The following is an 18,576-nucleotide window of genomic DNA, read 5'->3' as shown; positions in this document are numbered from 1 at the left end:
TGAATTCCTCTTCATTCCATTCAAATCCACTTCGGCATCATGGAGCAACACCAATTCAACTCGAACAGCCTCAGGAACTGAAAGAGAGCCAGTTGGTAAATCCAGTAAGTGTAATGTGTGTTTGAGGTTTGAAGCAGTCCAGAGATTCAGCGCGACGCCGTCATGGAAGAAGATTCCAGCACAATGAGTGTCCCACTTGCCCAAGCTGTCAATGATTTATGAATGAGAGGCTTTCGCTTCGCTCTCTGTAATTCCCTCTAGAACGGCTGAAAGAGAATTGAGCTTTCATTACAGCAGCCCGTGACAGACTCTGACTCCGGCCAAACCACAGCCATCTGGGAACCATATAAAGGTGAACGGTGTCATTTTTATGATGTTAAAGGAATCGTATAGGCCTACCCAAAATGTCCATTAATACACACTGTAAATGATTTTTAGAAGATTCCTTGAGTACATTTTACAAGAAAATACTATTAAATTCTTTGTAATTATTTGGAAATTTACTAGGAATTTCTTGGTGAAAATTTATTCTACACCATATTTCTAAGTAAATGCTGCTGCGCACCAAAAAACAAGATACTAGGGAAGTCGTGGCCCAATGGTTAGAGAGTTGGGCTCGTAATTCAAAGGTTGCGGGTTCGAGTCTCGGGCCGGCAGGGATTGTAGGTGGGGGGAGTGAATGTCCAGCGCTCTCTCCACCCTCAATACCACGACTTAGGTGCCCTTGAGCAAGGCACCGAACCCCCAACTGCTCCCCGGGCGCTGCAGCATAAATGGCTGCCCACTGCTGTGTGTGTGTGTTCACGGTGTGTGTGTGTTCACTGCTGTGTGTGTGCACGTTGGATGGGTTAAATGCAGAGCACGAATTCTGAGTATGGGTCACCATACTTGGCAGTATGTCACTTCACTTCACTTCAAAGATTGCACACCGAGCCGACTGAAAATCGATAAAAATATGTGAATCAAGAGAAATAGGTGACTGTTGAGATGTTAAATGAATCGCGATACAGCTGGGAGTTTATACGAATGCATATCTGAGGGGAACTGCTTGCCTTCCGAAAAGTTTAGATGGTATTTTCTTCTAATCTTACCTCTGATTTTGATTTTGAAAAAAAAAGCGCAACCATCTTTAGAATTTTGTCTTTGAACTTCCGTTTTTGCGGTAGCCCTAAGCATCACTATTGAAGAGTAATTAGCTGGAGAAGTGGATTTACTTATAGTAGAGCTAACAAAAGTTTAATGTTTAAAGCGGATAAGGTTCGAGTGGTTCATTCATAAATTTGTACTGTTGAACTACAACCGGTAGACAAAACAAGAGCGTAGCGCTGAAAAGGGGCGGAGCTCCATAAGCAGTGTTTATAAGCGCAGCACTGCTTTGTTTACAGCGGTAATCAAGTAAATGCTCTATCACTGCTTTTCCATAAGCGCCACCTGCTGTCAGAGAGTGAATTAGCATTCTCTTTTAGCCCATCTGCTGTTTTTGTTTCGTTTCAGTTGTCTCAGTTTCGCAAAGCTGAAGTCAGACCTTCAAATATCTTAATTATTCAATCTAATTCAAATAAAAAAACTGCTCATGCTGTGTAAGAGCACAGGCAAAGCTTGTTTGTTCATATGAAGAGATTTCTTATATTTGTATTATTTATTTGATTTGGGATTTGTTTTAAAATTTCAATTTAATTTTGTTATTTGACATATTTCAATTTCACAAAGAAACGTGCAGCATTTTGTATGAGAAATAATAAAAAGGACACCTTTTTATTTGGCTTAAATCTTATTTTGTTAAAAAACGTTGTGAGAAAATCATATTGTGAAATCAGTATCATGAATCATGAGTTAAGTGAATCGTTACATCCCTATATGATACGATTTGGCACTTGATATAATCAAAACACATACAAATGTATCAAATATCATTTATTTCTTTTTTATAAAATCACTTTTTTATTTAAAAAAACTCCAACTTTTATTTTATTGTTTGTAATGACGTTAAAATAAAAGTACAGGGTCCAAGGATGAAATAATACATGAATAAATACATGAATCCTCATGGGTGCTAAATACAAGTACAAACATGAGGCAGAGTGAAAGAGCGACCGAGATGTTTCCTACAAAACAGGCAGGAATGTCAGTACTGAACCATCAGAAAAACTCCAGTGTTTGACAAAGAAAACTAAACCAAGTGAACAAGAACAGAGAGAAGATATGTACGATCAACGCTATAGAGGAGATTGTGGCGCTGAAGGCTAACAAAATAATGCAGAAGCGTCTTGAGAAAAGGCACAATCATTTGAGACAAAAAAGAGAGAAAAGCCTGATTGAATCCTGATATATGTGACAGGAACCTCATAATAGCGATATCTTATTTGGAGAGATGTTTGCCACACTTCCGGCCCAATTCATCCACATCAGTTCTATTCTACATTAATACCAAACAAGTCAACACTCCTAAATAGGGTTTTCCTCATCTTAAATGATTTGGGACACATTTTGTTCTGTATTGTCACATTACTCCATGTTTCTTTCTTGTGTCAATAGAACAAAGCAGTCCTCGCCATGCAAATATAGGTATTATATTAACGGTCAAGCAAAATCACTACCAGTTCACACATTTCTATCATCACGTTCCAAACCATCAATGTATAATAGTCAATCCTACTGTCTTTAATGGGGAAAATGCTACAAAAGCACTGTATATGGTATTTTTTTGTAATTGTAGGGACTTTAAATCTCAAGTCAGTGTAGATGCCATATTTAATTTACAGTTGGTTGAATATGGTAGATTGTTTAAGGTGCTTTATCATGTCAAAAATATGTATTTTTCTTGACAACAAAACAGTGCAACCCACTAAAACTGTACATCTGTCCTTCACAACAGTGCTTTCATTCATGCAACATTAAATATAGCATCTGCACTGACTAAAGACCAATTGTATGGGTTTTGGACAAAAGTACTTTTGAATGGGACAGCCAGCTCTAGCCATCCCAATCCGAGACAAACAGGAGTGTTAATAGCTCTTTCTTAACAAAAAAATCAACGGAAGACGTTCTCAAAACTCCACGTGAAGCTCTGAATGAATGATGTCCTCTCGTAATCAAGCATTTTCAGATGTTTCATTGATTTTTGAGAGTAAATGCGAAGCTAGTGTTAAATATCTCTTTACAACTACATATCCTGTGCTTTGACTCGAGCCGCTGAGTGAGTGACTCTTGAAATACATACTAGCCATGTACACACTGAAACAACATAGGGATTATTGAATCTAGTTTTCTGAAATTGAACCATTTATTGAACCTTTAGAAAAAATATAAATAGATTTAAGCAAATAGATTGGAACATCCATTTAAAGAAAGAAATATTAGCGAGCAAAGATGTGCTAGCATTCAAAAATGTTAGTAAACCACCTGTTTTAAGTCCCTCCATGTTTATCATTAGACAAGTGATGTCTGCATGAATTAGTTATTATTAGATTGAGTTGTAAAAGTGGTTGTCACTATGTGAACTTTATTGAGATGTAAAATGTATTTGTCACTTCCAAATAAACAAGTTCAGACAAAGATGAAGCAGTCAGAAGTGGAGTGACATCTGGATAGCTTAAGTGTGAACGTGGCTTCTGATATGAGATTACACTCATAAGACTCGCAACAAAACAGAAAATGAGATGTTTTATCAATTTGACAAAATACACTAAAAGGCTTGTATAGAAAGAAAGAAAAATTTAAAACTTTGGGCCAATTTATGGAAAACCTATGTAATAGCCACATAAACTCTGGCTGACTTGTCAAAACTAACAACAAAAGAGAAATGGATTGCAACGGAATTTAAAACATTTGGTGTTTTAAAGAAAGAAACATTAGTGAGTGGAGATTTGAATGGGTATGAACATTTTTAAGTTTTTTTAACCTTAAACAGATTTTGTGTTTTAAGCCCCTCCATGTTTGTCATTAAACAAGTGGCACTGCTGCATTAACAACTAGTTATTATTCATTTGAATTGTAAAAGTGGTTGTCATTATATGAACATTTTGGATGTCAATATGTGTCACAAAAAACAAAACAAAGACGAAGATAAGTCAGAAGTGGAGTGAGATCTGAATTAGCTGTAGTGTGAACGTGGCCTCTGATATGGTATTACACAGTAAGGCTTGTAAGAAAACCAGACAAAGAACAAGATGTATGTGGCATTGGGTCTAATTCATCCAAAAATACTACAATTATGTCAGTTTGACAAAATACACCAAAAGGCTTGTATAGAAAGAAAAAAAAAAAATCAAAACTTTGGGCCAATTTGTGGAACACCTACATTTGAATCCAAATCTAAGCAGCATGAACAAGGTGTTTTTGCATTCACACAAAACCCCTTTGGACTCCCAGATACGGTCCATCTGAAAGCTCAGGCACTATGACGTTGTGCGCGGTGTTTTGCACGCTCGACTTCTCCGCGGGACGTTGTCCTGCGTTTTCAAGAGGGGCGTAACGCTTGCTGAAGGCGGACTGAATAAATATTCACGGCTGGACTGCGGGCGACCCTTTCAGCCAGGCGTATCACACATCTAACATGGAGAGGTCTAGAATCCAAAAGTTAAACCGGTGTGCAGTAGTCTATATTCTGACTGCATGTGGATGTGTGTGTGGCTGCCCGGCATTGGCTAATTTGCCATGGTCACTGTTGTCATTGGCAAAGCATTACAAGAGGGGGGTGTGGAAGACAGAAAGCTGCCAATATTGGCGTGTCTTTGTATTGTGCTAAACTCAGCCAAATAATGTCAACGTGGTCTCGCATCGAACCTCTTGCTTTCATATATTTATATTTATATATGCGCTCCCTCCCTGAGGGTTTCCATGCCCCCGTTTTTATCCCTGTTGATCTGGTTTTTCAGGGTTCTGGGGGGGTTTTCGGACGTCATTTCCCATCCCCGTTCAGAGTGAAAGGGTTTCTCGGCTTCGTCAGAGTCTCTCGATATCTCTGTACTTTTTGCGCAGTATCGATACCTGGTCCTTGAACAGAACGGGATCCAGTCTCATCTGCGAATGGACCAGGGGCATGGTGCCAAACCAGCTGGCAAATTTGTTCATGCACGTCTGCCGCTGGGCAAAGTGGTCAGGATCTGCCCAGCGTGATGCCCGGGATGTCTGCGGATAAAAGAGAGAGTTAGTTAGCTGCTATATCCACCTTATTTTTAACATAAGAGTGGATGTGGTTGTTTGTAACTTGAATGCGAAAGACATCTGGTGTCTTTACTACATTTTAGCAGCACAAACCTGTTATTGCACAGATTGATTAAAACACTCAATACTGTTATATAAAAGCTATTTTATATATTATATATATATATTTTCATTCTTTTTTGCAATTAATTTGTCACAAACAAAAATTGGCTTGTAATTTGCTTGCAAACATAACTTTAGCAAATTTAAATTGGACTATCAAAAAAAGACTTACATTAGTTTACATGACATGAATGAGAATGTAGGAGGAGAATTTAATAAATTGTCATGAAAAAAAAAATTCTCAAAAACAAGCTTTATTAACTACCTATATAAGGTAGCAAACAAAATACTGATGCTGGTGTGAGATATAATCCAGGCATGCTCTTGACAGCAGCATTACTACATTTAACTTAAAAAATATTGTTACTTGAAATAAATAATATAAATTAAATTAAATATATAATATTATATATAAAACACTTAATTTAACAACTTTGCTTTAGCTTTTTACCAATTATTAAAACTACTGAACTAAAATTCAAATAGGAAAATATAAAAATAAACACTAATTCAAAATATTAATAAAAACTATACTAAAATAACACTGGTTCTTGATAGGTATCATCGTGACATTCACTCATACATCAAAAATAAACCATCTTTGAGGGAAATCACTGGACACATTCAAAACAACACACTCTCAATATGAGAATAGCAGAAGCTGATGGAAGCTGAAGTATTTCCTCAAGTCATTATAAGCTATTTTTGGGAGGTGAAAACAGTGACGCACTTGTCTCAAACCCTTCCTCAGAATTCCAGATTTAACTCTGCAGGAAATACTAGCGCTCACACAGTTGAACATATGAGATGAACACCTGAAACTGAGAACAGTGACAATTACATCAATTTATTGCATTTTGTACCTGTCCCATCATCGTCTCCTTGTACTGCTTCTTTTGAGTGACCTTGATAGGAGGCATCTTAGTGACAGCAGACACCAAGAAGTTCATGAGGATGTCTTCACAGTTTGAGAGCTGGTCCACCATATTCTTTAAGCTGCCGGGCAGGTATTGTGTATACAAGTAGTTATAATACCTAGAGTAAAAAATATAGCCTGTTAACACCTTTATAAATCTTAGGGCCTAGGGAACATTTTGGTACTTCAGATCATTTCATATTCAGAAGTATAGGAGGTTGGCAGCTCTTTCCCCCACAGATAAACAGAGAAGGTGAAGGTTCTGGAAAGCGACTTAGTGTCTTGTCGTGAAGGAAACTTACCTGTGGTAGAAAGCAGCTCCAGTCAGCACCATGGAGTAGTCATTGGTCCATTTAGAGGTGTAGCCCCAGCGCTCCTTGTTAGAGTCCCAGAAATGGCTCCGTGCAGGGTATCCCACGATCCTCTCTGGGAAACTTTGCCAAACCGTAAAGGCAAAATCCACCTGTAGAAACAAGTATTCTATAATAAGTACTTACTCAACCATGCACACATAAACTCTAAGATTTGAACTCTAAAATAGGCTCATTTTCCAACTCCCCTAGAGTTAAACAGTTGAGTTTTACCGTTTTTGAATCCATTCAGCCGATCTCCGGGTCTGGCGGTAGTACTTTTAGCTTAGCTTAGCATAGATCATTGAATCGGATTAGACCATTAGCATATCGCTCATCCCGCGCAATGATATTACGCAGCGCCTGAAAGTAGTCCCCAGCTAGGTAACTAGTTATGATATAGCTGGGGACTACTTTCAGGCGCTGTGTAATATCACTGCGCCTGCTGCACCCATGGTACGGCAGCAAAGTTTCTTGATTATTACGCCGGAATGAGAGTATAGTTCCTAGCCATATCGGCCTAGAAAATCGCAACTTTACATTTTCTGTCAGTCTTAGTACACGATGTAACTACAGAAGAGTCAAGTTTTAAATTAGGAAAAATATCAAAACTCTTTAGTAATTTTTGAACGAGATGCTAATGGTCTAATCCGATTCAATGATCTATGCTAAGCTAAGCTAAAAGTGCTACCGCCAGACCCGGAGATCTGCTGAATGGATTCAAAAACGGTAAAACTCAACTGTTTAACTCTAGGGGAGTTGGAAAATTAGCCTATTTTCAAAAAAAGTGGAGTGTTCCTTTAAGTAATAGTTTTTATTGTTATCTTATATGAATAGTAATTGTTTTGTCTAATGTCAGTGTTTCCAAACTTTTGTGACATTATTTTAAAATTCTATTGATTTCAACAAGTCAAAATAACAGCATTTATGTATGAAAACATATGACAAGGGATAAAAAAAAGGGTAATTACAACTTTTTATTTCACAATTCTGAGAAGAAACATCTGAATTGTGAAATAAAAAAACTCAAATTGCAAGACAAAAGTCAGGATTGTGAGATAAAAAGTTAACCGTTTTGTTTTTTATTTTGTGGCAGAAACAAATAAACGGAATTGCAAGATGCAAACTCGGAATTCTGGGGGGAAAAAGTCAGAATTGCGAGATATAAACTCACAATTTAAATTGTGAGATAAACTCAAAATGTGAGACAAAAATCTGCAATTACCTTTTTTGTTTAAAAAAAATTATATTGCGGAAACAAGCTTAATCTTACTAGTTCATAAGACACAATTTTCAGATATCCTCCTCTCATTATCTTGAGAGATTTGATGTTATTAGAAACATTCACACAGATGAGGCAATCATCAAGGTGATCATTACCAAGTAACTTGTGTGTTTGTGCTTCATTTCATTGTACTTTTTTTGGTATTTTTTCTCATTAAAGTTACACTTTGTACATTTTGTCCACTAGCAGTTAAAGTTAACAGGACAAACATTTACATAGTGTAATTTTAATGAGCAAAAGTACCAAAAAAAAGCACAATAAAATGAGCACTTATTTAATATAACACTGATGCAAAATTCAGAAAAACCTAGAACTGTTCTGATTTGTTGACTCACCTCTGTAGTCGAGAGCACAGTGTCTTCATCCAGACTCAAGACTGCATCAGTTTTGATGTTGTCATAGGGCAGGAATCGGCTGCTCATCACCTAAACATGTAATCAATACATGAAACCTCCAGAAAATGCTCCATATCTTTGACTTTAGTTAAGATAAACATTCAAGGCAGAGCACAAAACCAAATCAATATGCACCATCCATCATTTGTCATCGCAGGCGAGTAACAGCAGAAACTTCATTTGATATGATGGAAATATAAAGACAGCACGGTTGAATGAGTGGAGATTCACCTTGCTCTCGCCCTCGATTACGATGACTGGAACAGAGGTGGCGGGCCAGCGGTGCTTCGCAGGGAGAGGCTTGTCACAGTTCCACAGAACAATGATCTGACACAAGCACATAGTGAGAACATCAGATGCTGTGAATCCAGCCTGTACCAGCATCATTTCTACTATTCAGTACTTTTTATATCATACACACTATTGCTCAAGCGTCTGGGGTTGGTAAGTCAAAAATACATAAAAAATGGCAATACTGTGAAATATAACAATATAACAGTTTAAAGTTTTCTGTTTTATATTAAATTTATTCCTGTGATGCAAAGCTGAATTTTCATCTTCACTACTCCAGTCTTCAGTGTCACATGATTCTTCAGAAGTCATTCTAATATACTGAACTGCTGCTCAAGAAATTGTTTTGATTATTATCAATGTTGAGAACAAAAATCTTTACTGTCACTTTTGATAAATTTCATTTATTTCAGTATTTCTTTAAAAAACAAACAAACAAACATACTTTTGAATGATGTCTTAATCAGATTAAATCATAAACTTACAATATTTAAAGATTGAATTTAGTTAATTTTATATTTTATTCCATACTGTCAATCTTTTGTATAATGCCTTTAGCATTTGCCAGTTCCTCAATGATATCTTCCAGGAAATTACATCATTTTAGAGGGAAAACAACGGGACAAACCTCTGTAAGTATAAACAATGGATCTGATGAGTTATGTGATGTCAAAATATCAAACTTAACCTTATGAACTTCATCCCTTTATTAATATTCAGGTCTAAATAATCAAGTTTGAATTCATAAAGTGTCTGAACTTGACCAGAGAATATTTCTGTGAATCCAGGCTATAAAACTATACTAGTATCTCAATGACACTAAAATGATACACCGATTAAAACTGAAATTAAGTATTAATATTAGATTAAAAATTTTAATAAAAAAAACTTGCCTTTGCAACTAACTGAAATAAAAAGTTTAAGTACTAAAATTACTAAAACTAAAGTTAAACAGAACTATAAAACCCCCAAAACTAATAAAAATAACAAAAGCACATAACAAAATGACTAAAATGTAAACTACAATTACAAGTGAAAAAACTTAATAAATAAAAGCCAATTAAAAACACTATAATAGTGCATAAATTAACACTGACCTGGTCACAGTACTGTGATTTGGCCACAGACACTAGCAACTTGAAAACCGGCTGAGACTGAGATACGAGAGGCGTGACAGCGTGAATGACGGCTGTGAACTTCTGCTGTGGTTTAACACCTGTGTAGAAGATGATCGATATATTTCATCCAGACAGTTCATATAAAACACTGACTCCATACTCGTAGCACGTTAGTAGTAAACAGCAATGGCCTGCTTACCGAGTACAGCGTAGAAGAAGGGAAAATCGCCCAGGTAGGACGAGTATTGGGGCAAAGTGAAAAGTCCTCCGGGCAACCGGTTCCACATTAGAGTGCTGCGGGCGTTGTGCTGCAACACACGGTCCTGGATGATCTGGGAAAACCAGTCCAGAAAGAGTTTGGAAAGTTACGAGATGAATCTCTGAATGATGGTGTTCATTAGAGGTTATCAGACTCACTTCAACATTAACAAGGCACAAATCTCACGGCGTTTAACTTTCATAAACATGAGGCCAGCTGGACTGCAGCCATGTTTATTTGGACACGTATTAATGCTCGGTATCACAGATCCACCCTTCAAGACCTGACCCGGGTGTCCTCTTACACACCAACAGCAATCCAGCACATCTCAGAGCTGCAATGTTTCCTCCAGGGAGAAGTGTGTGAAACCAGAGCCTGAGACCGGCCCGATGTAGCTCCGTTTTCATTCAGGAATAGCTCCCGACATGACTGACCGCATGTGATTGTGCAAAACAGAAATTATCATTTTTCATTTGAAAGAAAATGAAGCTTATTTTTAGGACCATTTAGATCTAATTCACATTATGGTAATTATTAGTTATTTAAAATATTTATACGTAATGACTATCTATGCTAATTTTACTAAATACATCATTGCGCCTGGATCATTCTCATTACATTTTTATCATTCAATCAGTTAAAATAATGATAATTACAAACTCATAACTACATCCGATTGTGGATGCATTACAGTAATGAGAACAGTGTTGTGAAAATGTGCTTAATAATCATGAAAATCACAGGGCAAAAGTCTTAATGGTCCTAAAATGAGCTTCATTTTCTGCAAAATCGAATTTCCCATTTTTTCCCTGTTCATTTTTCAAGTTTTTGCAGGACTTATCCGTCTAGTCTTTAGGTCTTGATGGCTGCACGTCTTGTTTTAATTGATCAGGTTGCTTACCTCTAATGTAGTGAGCACAATTTTCTCCACAGAAGAGAAATAAGCTTCCCACAAGAACTGCGTCTGCTGGCGGAGAGACAGAATACGATCTTGATGGATGGAGCGAACCGTCGATGGAATCTGTGAGGAGACGGGAGCAGTGTGATAATGTATTTTCTACTTGACAGGCCTTTCCAGTCGGAGGCACCAGTTAAAATAACTGAAATCTCTCCCTGTGGACGGATCACTCTGACAAACTGGGCTTTTTCAGACAGTGGACACATTTTCAAGAGTAAGTTTAATGGAACAGTTCACCTCAAAGTGAAAAACTTTGTTATTCACCCTCATTTCAGACTTTTGCTTGGGTGATTGCTAGGTAGTTTATAGGGTGTTGACATTATCTAGTTGCTATGCGGTTACTAAGGTAGTTGCTAAGGTGTTCTAAGTGATTGAGTGATTGATAGGCAGTCAGACAGATAGATAGAATGACAAAATGATAGATAAAATGATACTACAGAATGACAGATAGACAGACAGACAGATAAAAGAATAGAACGTTCAATAGAACGATAGATAGACAAACAGATAGAATGTTAGAATGTTAGAAGGATAGATAGAATGAATGATAGAATGCTAGAACAATAGAAAGATGGATGGGTGGATGGATGGATGGATGGATGGATGGATGGATGGATAGATAGATGGATAGATAGATAGACTACTGCAATAAACACTGGAACACTGCCTTAGGTGCTCAGTCTGTGGTTCTGTTGCAGTATTTACTGAGAGGAGAAGTGAGTCACAGCAGGTGTGAGTGATTATTAAAGTCTCTCATCACTGTAAACACAAACGGCCCTTGAGGTGGATTTCCATTACAAATATCTCACTGGCCGATTAGTCTCACCTTTTGTTGAGCCAGTCAGTGCCACAGGGGCACGAGAGCATATTAAATGCAGAAATGTGCTACTGCGGCCTGACAGAAGCTGTCACTCCTCTCACCACAGACTGCCTTTCTGCCGCAGGCCGCTAATCGGCGAGGGCAAGAGGTCCCATTTCAATTACAAAGCAACATGCACTTGCTTTCACCGTGGAAGTCTCCGGGGGCCTGCAGACCGACACTGAGAGTTGCAGGCTTGCGCACGGCAAATTAGCATGTGACATTAGAATGATTTAATTCATGCATGATTAATTAATATAAAAGGCTTGAGATTGAATGATTTGTTAAAACAAATTTCAACATATTAACATGTCTCCATTCCAAAACTTTGCAAGCTGACTTTGCAGGTAGCATTTCAAAAGTACATGATTATACAACGATGTCCCTATGAGATCGGTTATTTCCCCCCCCAAATTCAATTTTATTTTTTTCCATGCATTTGTCCATTTAAATTTTCCTGGATGCCATTTTAATGGTTAGATGAAATCATAGCAATCAAAATGCATTTATAAGCAACTGAAATGATTAAACTTATACAATTTAACATCAATTTATTACAATTTTTAGGTCCCTATAAAATAAGTTTTTTTTAAACTCATCTATGCATGTCTAATGAATTGAATTTTTTTAAACTTTAATTTATTAATAAAATATTTATTTATATAATAGTAATAATATAATAGTAGGCCAATAATAGGCCCTATGAAATTTTTAAGAAATTCTGTTATGTATTTTCATTTTTCTTGTAATCAAATGAAGGCAAAAAAAGCATTATTTTAATCAACTGAAAATGAAATAAAAACTTACATTTTTTAGCAAACAAAGTGCTACTCAACAAGCATTTACTGTTAAAATTGGAAGAAGAATAAAATGGAAATATTTTGATTAAAAAATAAAGTTGAATAAGTGTAAAAATAAGTGCAAATAAAAAGAAGGGTTTAAAAAGAAGTGTTTTAAACATTATTATTATTAATATAGTAATATATTTCTGTCACAATTTCTTCAAGTCAAACTTATTTTAATGCATTGTTGTGAAATATGACAATAAATTTTATAAAATGAAATGGTAAAATTCTCATGAAGTGGACTCTCATAGCAGTTCTGGAGATGAAGGTCATGTGTTCTTGTCCTCATACAGTTAGACAGCAGATACTTTCTTTTGGCAGCACTGCATGCACTTTTCACAGAGAAGCCAATACTAGAATGTATTTTAGTTAAGATGCTGCCCATATAGGCAGTAGACAGCAGGCAGCTCACTGAATTTAGGAACAGAGCTGTTGTTTCAGACAGGAACAAGCAACAGAATGAATCACATAAAATGAGCCAGATTAAATCCTGATATATTCTGGAAGTCGTACCTGTAGAAGAAGTCTCTCGTCCCCAATGACGGCGGCCGTGTGCCAGTCGATGATCTCTGAGAACGGAAGCTCCCAGCCGTTACTGAGCATGACGGGAACACAAGCGGCCTGCACGCACACACACACACACACACAGAGAGAGAGACACAGGCAGAGACGAGTTAAAACAGGCTGAAGAAAAATAAAACAAGCGTCATGAAAATTTTATTAGCGTCTTCGAGTGGAAAGTCTGAAAGCAAGAGGAGGTCTGACTTCAGACTGAGAAATGAGGAATCATGGTTTATCAGTCATGTTTCTGTTCCATCTTGAGCTCTGGGAAATCTGGCAGCGACTGAGGTAAACACAAAGCGTGGCTCTGCCTGTCTGAACTGAGGCTTCACGGGTCATAACAATGAAAAAGGATGAGATAATCATCAAGAACAGAGAAAGAGACCAATGCAAAAACCTATAGGGGAAAAAAATCTTAATAAATTGTATTTGTTATATTTATATATGCACCAATATGGCAATATACAATTACGTGCAATATAGACATTTATTTCAAAATAAATCAAGCATATTCATGCATCTCTTCTGTGTATGTACACTGTCAAACATGTTCACCATTCAGCTACAAATTAGCTGTTGTGTTCCTGAAGTAGCGCTGTAGCAGCAGGTACCAACAGACAGATGGTGCATTGTTTATAATATCTAATGACTACCTGGTCTCCAATTTGCATATCAGCTGCCATTATTGGTTATTAGTGCAGAGCTGCATTCATTATTTAGGATGGAGTTACAGTGAAAATAATCCCAAAAGCTCAAAATAACTCTTATCACCTCAGTACAGTTTTTTTTTATTTTTTATAATTTGTTCATAAAGCATTATAGTAGCTTGATACCATGGCATGTAGAGTTGTTATTGTTTACTAAAACTATTTAAAGTAAAATAAAATATTAGATGAAAAAAATTTGAAGTGTTGCCTTGGCAATTAATTGAATTAAGATTAAGCAGTAAAATTACTAACTGAAATAAAATAAAATTTGAAATAAAATTAAAAACAAATTTAAAATATTAAAAAATCCCCATATATCAAAATAAATATAATTAAAATCAAAATAATTAAATAACTAACTAAATTCATTATTTGTATTTATTTGTAAATTCATACAAATAAAAGCAAAAATACCTAAAACAAAATAAAAATACTAAAATAAATAACACTGTTATGGAGATGGAAGATAGATGAAATTATATATATATATTTTTTTTTTTTTTTTACTTTTTTTGTAAATGTGGACATGCTACCAAAGTAATACTAAGGTTCAATTTTTTTAAACATGGTATCACAGTATTTCCATGCTTTTTGAGCCTGCATCATGGTGATAATATGAAATAAAAACAGATGACTATGAAACAAACAAAGAAATGAATAAATGCAAATAAAACAACAAAATTACTAAAACAAAATATAAAATAAAAAAGCTAATTTTAACTATTCATAAAAAACCTGTTATATAATATGTATAATACTAAAATAAGACTGTTACCAAGTCCAAACATTTTTTTTTTCATAAACAATTCATAGTTATAACATGCACAAGTGCGGACATGCTACCATATACCAAGTTATTTTGAACATGGTACAACCGTATTTTAATGCATCACAGTAATAATGATTTTTTTTTCTGGACGTGTCCCATAGTATATAAAAGTGTTAATAATTCAGTATCATGGTCTGTATTAAAAGCATTATCTGTCATCAACAGAATTTTATTGTAGAACTGTGTGTGTGTTTGCCCAGGCTTGTTGTCCTGTCCCTAATCTGTTAAACTGCTCCCACCCTCTGACCTCCCCTCATCTCTAATATCATCCCGCTGTTATGGACTAATCCTTGCAGTGTCATTAACCAGCGCTTCAATCTGCTGAAATACATACAGACCAATACAGCCCCCGAGAGCTGAAGACAGACACAAACGCACATACACAGCATAAAAGCCCAGGAAACCTCAACACCCACACAATTCAAAACACAATATATAATGGCCTGTTAAGCCTCATGTCTGCACAACTTCAGACAACCTGAAAGAGCACAGCCGCACTCCCACACAATACACAATAGACGGCTATCTGACTATTACACCGGCATCACAGAATAGTGCTGGTTATGGATAAAGGTGGATTTGAGAAAGTAATGAAATACCACAAATGAGATCGTTTTAATATCTCAATTGCTGCTTATACGAAACATTCATTTTAAATAGGATTATTACTGTTTTTATAATATTTTTGATCAATTAATTGCAGCTTTGGTAAGCGAATTCTTTCAAAAATATGAAAAACAAAAAACAAACAGTATGATATCAAGCAATATAAAGGGGAAACATGAATTAATATACGTATGTGATAATAATAATTTTTTTATTTAATTAATTTTTTAAATCAAATTTTTTAATTTAGGGTTGGCTGTATTAAAAAAATAATAATTAAAGTTTCTTAAGCTCACCAAGGCTGCATTTATTTGTTCAAAAATGCAGTAAAATTCTGAAACATTACAATTAATACTTGTTTTATATTTGCATATTGGATTAAAATGCTATTTATCCCTGTGATGCAAAGCTGAATTTTCAGCATTATTACTGCAGTCTCACATGATCCTTCAGAAATCATTCTAATGTGCCGATTTGCTGCTCAAGAAACATTATCAATGTTGAAAAGTTGTGCATCTTAGTGGGTCTATTTTGTGGAAAGTGATTAATTTTTTAAAGATTCTTTAATGAATTGTAAGTTCAAAAGAACAGCATTTTATTGAAATACAAATCTTTTGTAACATTACAATTCACTGTCACTTTGGACCAATTTAATGCGTCTTTTCTGATTTGCAAATATATTTTTTACATTTATATCACATAGCCTTAGTACTGCAATGATGATGAAGTGTGTGTGTATGGGCTGGAAACACAGAACCTGCATGCAACTGGTAATTGTCTTCCGTTGGCAATCAGTATTGGCGATGGGAAGGAACTGGAAAACTGTACCTGCAGAGCCTCCAGGAAACGGAAAGAGCCCAGGCGGCGTCCTCGAGGCACGAGACAAAAAGTGGAGTTATGCAGCATTTCTTTATAGTCATACCTGTTGAGAAAAAGAAAAACAAGGAAGCACATATTAAGAACCAAGGTCAGAAAGGTGCACATCCTATTTGCATGGAAACTCAGTTACGCTCCTCACACAGATGGCTCCTGGCACAGATTGTGAATCAAGCATGTCACTGGTCTGAACACACTCATAACATTCACTGTGGGAAAAAGCAACTACATACTTTCCAGTTTACAGGACCTTTTGAGTCACGAATATCACTAAAAAAACTACAGAAAAACCCATGTTAGAGCGAATTCCCCCCAAATGCTGTCTCAATTTCAAACACAATTGCTGAAGAATTTCAACTATAACTACCACAACTAATCAAAATAACCAGCAAGATCTCCGTAGCAGCAACTGGCAAATAACCAACATACTCTAGCATCCCATAACCAGCCAGAGCCCAAAGCAACTCCTAGTAACCAGCCACTCAGCAACTATTCAAAATACCAAAGCAACCATCTAGAGTACCCTAGCAATGTCTATTAACCAGCTACAACATCTGAGCAACCAGCTAGAATGCCACAGCAGTGTAGTATACAGAGTATACTGAGCAGAATACTGGATCCCCCAATGCAGTGAAGCACAGAATGCATTATTATATTTGATAAAAGAATTTAGAGAATATTTTTTTCAATCTAAAACACTGTGAATGAATGGATTGTACGTGATGCCATTAATTTTCATTGAAATCAAGGCGTTTAGACTATAGTTTGTCATAAATGCTATAAAACCATTCTAATATGCTGATTTGATGCTCATGAAACATTTCTTATCAGTGTTGAAAACAGTTGTGCAGCTTCACATTTTTGGTGAAAACCATGATACATTTTTTACAGGATTCTTTGATGAAGAGAAATTTCAACAACAGCATTTGAAATAGAAATGTAACATTATAAATGTCTAAAATGTAAACCTGTTTTTACCACTAAATAAAAAAGACTTTTTCTGAGTTAATATCTCACAAAATCTGACTTGGTTTCTCGCAAATTAAGTTTATATCTCACAATTCTGAGTTTATATCTCTCAATTCTGAGTTTATATCCCCCAATTCTGAGTTTATATCCCCCAATTCTGAGTTTATATCCCCCAATTCTGAGTTTATATCCCCCAATTCTGAGTTTATATCCCCCAATTCTGAGTTTATATCCCTCAATTCTGAGTTTATATCCCTCAATTCTGAGTTTATATCCCCCAATTCTGAGTTTATATCCCCCAATTCTGAGTTTATATCTCTCAATTCTGAGTTTATATCCCTCAATTCTGAGTTTATATCCCCCAATTCTGAGTTTATATCCCCCAATTCTGAGTTTATATCCCTCAATTCTGAGTTTATATCCCTCAATTCTGAGTTTATATCCCTCAATTCTGAGTTTATATCCCTCAATTCTGAGTTTATATCCCTCAATTCTGAGTTTATATCCCTCAATTCTGAGTTTATATCCCTCAATTCTGAGTTTATATCCCCCAATTCTGAGTTTATATCCCCCAATTCTGAGTTTATATTCCTCAATTCTGAGTTTATATCCCTCAATTCTGAGTTTATATCCCCCAATTCTGAGTTTATATCCCCCAATTCTGAGTTTATATCCCTCAATTCTGAATTTATATCCCCCAATTCTGAGTTTATATTCCTCAATTCTGAGTTTATATCCCTCAATTCTGAGTTTATATTCCTCAATTCTGAGTTTATATCCCTCAATTCTGAGTTTATATCTCGTAATTCTGAATTTATATCCCTCAATTCTGAGTTTAAATCTTGCAATTCTGTCAAAAAGTCAGAATTGTGAGATAAAGTCACAATTACCTTTTTGTGTTTTTATTTCATGGAGAAAACCAAAAAAAAAGTCTACTGTTTGTCCTAATGCCAGTTTGATTTATAGAAACCACATATCAGTCTAACCTGCTTTGTGTAAAAGGGGTTACAGACATTTAGTGTCATAGTATGAATCACACCCGAGTATGCACAGACAGTCAGAAGCGAGCTCTTAGAAATCCTCGTTCACGCTCTTGACCTCTCGACCTCTGCTTTGTAGGCTGCTCTTGCACTATGTGGGATAAAAGCTTCAGCAAATGCTTTGAGCAGCGTTTCAGTCGGCACTTGGATTAAGGGGCTGTTTGGAATTCCTAATGCGACATTCCTGCTTTTTTGCCCGTCTCGCCCTCCCTTCTCCTCTTTTACACATTCTCCACCACGTTCTCCGCTCCTTCTCCTCCCTCTCTCCAATGAGTAATCGGTGATGCTGTGCATTCCAATGTGAAGCCCCCGAGGTCTTCCTTCACCTCTGCTCTTCAGCACGGATGAAGGAACAGGCCAGGACGCCTGCGGACAGTGAGACAGAAACTGCCCTGATGTTCTGGGTTTGAGATGAGCGGTAAAGCTTGAGGTTGAGAGTCGGCA

General features: G+C 36.2%; 1 protein-coding gene across 1 annotated transcript in view; it reads right to left on the bottom strand.

Moving 5' to 3' along the window:
• Positions 1-1,899: 1,899 nt before the first annotated feature.
• Positions 1,900-18,576, bottom strand: part of LOC306887301 (exostosin-1a) — a 55,132-nt gene continuing 38,455 nt past the window's right edge. The window contains exons 2-11 of the mRNA XM_079444934.1: positions 16,076-16,169; positions 13,058-13,165; positions 10,784-10,903; positions 9,823-9,955; positions 9,603-9,721; positions 8,446-8,541; positions 8,155-8,244; positions 6,487-6,647; positions 6,132-6,303; positions 1,900-5,130 (exon numbers count right to left, since the gene is read on the bottom strand). Coding sequence (XP_079301060.1) covers positions 4,945-5,130; positions 6,132-6,303; positions 6,487-6,647; positions 8,155-8,244; positions 8,446-8,541; positions 9,603-9,721; positions 9,823-9,955; positions 10,784-10,903; positions 13,058-13,165; positions 16,076-16,169 — 1,279 coding nt within the window. The 3' untranslated portion in view covers positions 1,900-4,944. The remainder of the gene's footprint in view (positions 5,131-6,131; positions 6,304-6,486; positions 6,648-8,154; positions 8,245-8,445; positions 8,542-9,602; positions 9,722-9,822; positions 9,956-10,783; positions 10,904-13,057; positions 13,166-16,075; positions 16,170-18,576) is intronic.

Source organism: Barbus barbus (assembly GCF_936440315.1).
Source record: "Barbus barbus genome assembly, chromosome: 21".
NCBI classification, from domain to species: domain Eukaryota; kingdom Metazoa; phylum Chordata; class Actinopteri; order Cypriniformes; family Cyprinidae; genus Barbus; species Barbus barbus.
This window is presented reverse-complemented; position numbering and strand designations above follow the sequence as displayed.